We start from the raw sequence: 3997 nt of genomic DNA, 5'->3' as shown, positions 1-3997 counted from the left end.
AATATTCACTTTACAGAGTGCCATGGCAACAGCTGTTTCTCCAGTGGCATTAATATTGCCTCTCCTCTGAAGTCACAAGCCTGACTCTGGAAACACAAACACCTGTGGAGAATCGTGCTACATGGGCTCCACCTAGTGGTACAAAATGGGAACTCAAAGAGCACGACAACTCTGACACTGCCAAGATAGACTTACGATCAACTTATTGGTCAATTAATTCTATAATGGCCTATCTTTGAGAAACTGTTTCCAATCAACTTTACAAACTGAACAATACAAATCAACTCTCGGAGCCTACAAGCCACAGCCTATGATCCATTTCAGATAAAACTGTGGGCATAGAAACAGAGAGGTTGGGGGGGGGGGGGGAACCCCCAAAACAAAACAAAAAAAACCAAAAGAAACAAAAAAAACAAAACACACCACACTTAGAAACTTTAGAGTTACTACATGAAAACAGCACTGTCCTCAGATCGTCTAGGTTCACAGTGCTTGGCATGCATGCAAAGCACTCGCACAAAACAAAGACACATGAGTGCAGTTTAAAGAACGTCTTTAATTAAATTAGGAGTCTTATCAAAATTGTTCAAGTTTTCAGGACAAACAACAGTGCAATCATTGACAGATGAGTATCTGTACACACAAGATAGATTACTATAGTCTAAGACAAAGGCCACAGCTTCAAGTAATGTAAACAGTAACAAGAACATATATACACTACCCTGCAAAAACAACAAGCAGGGGAAATTTCATACTTTTTATATTTCAGCCCTCGACACAGATGAAACTATATGATGTCTAAAAGTATACAAACATTTTAACAGTAAGCACCAAGTGGATGCTTTTCGGAATGTAAATGCTCCTTCTCCATTTTCATATAGGCTGGTAATGTATGAACAAACTGTTACATTAATTAATACTCTGCCATTGTGCAGTGCAACAACTCTTAAAATAACACTTTCCACATGCTGTTAAAATGCCATTTTCAGCCATTTAGGAAGTATTATTTATTACCCTTTGAAACCGGCATTATTCATTTTGTTCATTTTGCACTTGCCACCGTGCCCTTTGGAAGAATATTGTAGTGGTTTAACACAAACACTAATGTGTTCAATGTTTCTGGCCCATCACCACACATAAAGCCCTTTTTTTTTTGGTCATCCACAGTTTGCACTCTTTTGCCGGTTTCTCCTTTCATTTTGTATCCATGGATGAGTCATCGAGACATTCCATTATCCTCTGCAACTCCTGTATGCAGGGAACAATTGACTGGCTATACAGCTGAGCCATCTTCATTCTAGAGACAAAAAGATTAGAGCCATCTGTTAGGGTTGATTGAAAAACATCTAGTCACACTTGCACTAATAACTCCCTGTTATATATTATTTTTTGCTCTTAAATAATCTTAAATCTATAAATAAAAGCTTTTTTGCACCAAGTTTATTTAGAGTCTACACAGTGCCAACAGAACATTAGCAAATGTTAGCAACAACCTCAGAACACAAAGTGAAGCTCAATTCACTTTAGCTGCTAAAATGACTGACAGGCGCATGGAAGAAAGTGGAGAGGCAAACACATTCGTGATCTGTGAATCGGTGTTGAAAGGTGTGTAAACTTGCACTCAACAGGTGACAGACTTCAGTAGGATGTCCATGATGCTTTGCTTAAACTTGATATTCAAGTCAATAGTTTGTTGCCAGCCCATCAGCAGAGAGGTTGCGGAAAGCCGTTGGTGTATATAAACACCACCCACATGCATGTACAAGTATTATGTTCTAACCAAACTGAGGTGTTTATAGTGCAATCCTCTGCCTAAACCTCACTACAAGGAAGGGGGCGGGTGGGTGCCGTGGCATCCCGCATCAGAGCAAAATGAGTGTTACCTTCTGAGCAGCTCGCGTCCTCTGTTGGGTTCGGGGGAATAGTGCTGGAGAGCGGTGAGGCTGTGAGCCACCAGGATGCTGTAACACTGCTCTCGAAGGGCGTTGTGGCTCGCAGTGTCCCACTGCGGCAGCTCACTGGTGTAACGCCACGCCATCAGTGAGTGCTCCAACACGGCGTCCCAATCTTTGTTCCTCAGCAGAACTTGGCCCCACTCCTGACACGAAACCTGAGGTGGAAGACGAGGAGGTGTTTAATGTGACATAAATGTACTTAAGAATAGCAAAAGGAGATCTCCACTGGACACAAATAGCAGCCTTAAAGAACCTACTTTTAAAGGCCTAAAAACACAACTGTGCATGACAAAGACTCACTTTGAATGCCACCAGGTGAGGGTATGCCTTTCTGTAACAGTGAGCGTCCCTGTTGGATCCAAACCGTGAGTAAGGTATGGACCTGTAAACATTGGCCTTCTTTAGCTGCAGGTCTTCCTGTAGATACTTCAGGTCTGATGCCATGACCCTGGGCTCTTGGCTCTAGGGTACAACAGGAATGCACGCCTTGTTAAATTATGTCAATCGCAGCGTTTCTTCAAAAACACTGCCGCATTAGCTTTACTATAAGCTCAATTGTCCACTGATGAATACCTGTTCGACCAAGATGAGGGATCTAATGAGCTGCACAAGCTGCTGTTTGGAGAGCGGTGTGTGGTGCTCATCCATCTTCTCACACTGCTCCTCTAGCCTTCCTCTCCACGCTCCACCAACTGCCAAGTCCACTGCAAAACCAGGGAACACCAAGCAAAGTTAGCCCTTAACTCCCTTTCTAATATCAAGCGCGTTTTGTTTTTTGCCATGTAGCTTCCAATAAGGTCAGATCACAAAATCAACCGCATATCAGCTCAGCAAGTATAGCTACAATTAACTTGAGGTTAACAGCGTAACTTACATGACTGCATACGCTTTGTGCTTGCGGCTGTGTTTCTTCCTCTTGGAAGTGGGGACGGGGTCGGGACCATACGTGAACTTAATATTTCCAAGTAGGACCTCCTCATTCGAGCTGTAAAGAATTTAATATTTTTAAAAGTTGCATTGTTAAAATATTTAACATAATTTTACACTCACAGCATGATACGAAACTACCAGAAATACTTTTAATTGTATTTTTTGTTTTTTCAAATTTGGCGCTGTTATCGACATGTAGTGGGCGCGAGCGCCTCGATAGCTCGAGCAGGGTGGCGCCTCTCTCCAAACAACAAGTTACACATGTTAAATGAAAAGCTAAAAACTCACCGGCAATTTTGGGCTGTGGAGCAGGTATTTCCGCCAAGGCCCGTCGTGGCTGGCACACAGCTGCCATTGCGACTTAACTTACGGTTTATAACACTCGGGGCTTACAACCTGCTTCGGCCTGGGGCGCTTCTGTTAGCCGAAATTTAAACCCCACGGAGTGGCGAACAATAACTTCTCCACGCTGGTAGCAGTTTAAACTCGGCAGCCACGAGCTTGTTCCGAAGACGTCCTCGCAGTTCTTTGAGCTCTGCCTGAGTTTAACTTGCTACACAAAAAGTCCTCCTGTCAGGTAAACCTGCTGAAACGGTGACAAAAAGACGCTTGTAACTTTTAGTTCTTTCACTTGCACACTAGTACAATGCTGATTGTGAAGCGCGCGACACGAGTTACCGCGCGGGCGTGGTTTGTGGGATTCGCTGACCTGATTGGTTAGACGTCACGACATGCTCAGAACAGGCGCCCAGTATGCAAATTAAACATACTTCTCCGTCCTGCACGTACTCTTCTCTACTTCTCTTTGGCTCTTGGGGAAAACATCACGTGAACGAACAGCCAGCTGTGGCTGAACCCAGAGCCCTTTAGGTAGTAAACTGCATGGCTTGAGACCCGCGTGCATGATACATCTCTGCCATGGACGGAGAGAGGAAGTGCAGTACATATAGCATATGTGAGGCAATGCTTACTTGTAGGCCTGTAAGAATCTTGCAGATTCGAACATTTGATATGGGGATAGTTTTGCATGGCGACCCCGAACTTCCATTTGGTTATTATTATTATTGGTATTTTTAAATGTCATATCTCTTCTCTTACACACAGACATAGGG

General features: G+C 43.4%; 1 protein-coding gene across 1 annotated transcript; it reads right to left on the bottom strand.

The window, feature by feature from the left end:
• Positions 1-536: 536 nt before the first annotated feature.
• On the bottom strand, positions 537-3580 carry LOC101468580 (uncharacterized). Its single transcript, XM_004552614.5, has 6 exons — positions 3174-3580; positions 2830-2940; positions 2529-2659; positions 2256-2417; positions 1884-2110; positions 537-1297 (listed from the first exon to the last, which is right to left on the bottom strand). The coding sequence occupies exons 1-6, from the start codon at positions 3238-3240 to the stop codon at positions 1195-1197; spliced, it is 801 nt and encodes a 266-aa protein (XP_004552671.1). The 5' UTR covers positions 3241-3580; the 3' UTR covers positions 537-1194.
• Between the last annotated feature and the right edge of the window lie 417 nt (positions 3581-3997).

The sequence above is a fragment of the Maylandia zebra genome, linkage group LG23, assembly GCF_041146795.1.
Source record: "Maylandia zebra isolate NMK-2024a linkage group LG23, Mzebra_GT3a, whole genome shotgun sequence".
In the NCBI taxonomy this organism is placed as follows: Eukaryota; Metazoa; Chordata; class Actinopteri; order Cichliformes; family Cichlidae; genus Maylandia; species Maylandia zebra.
This window is presented reverse-complemented; position numbering and strand designations above follow the sequence as displayed.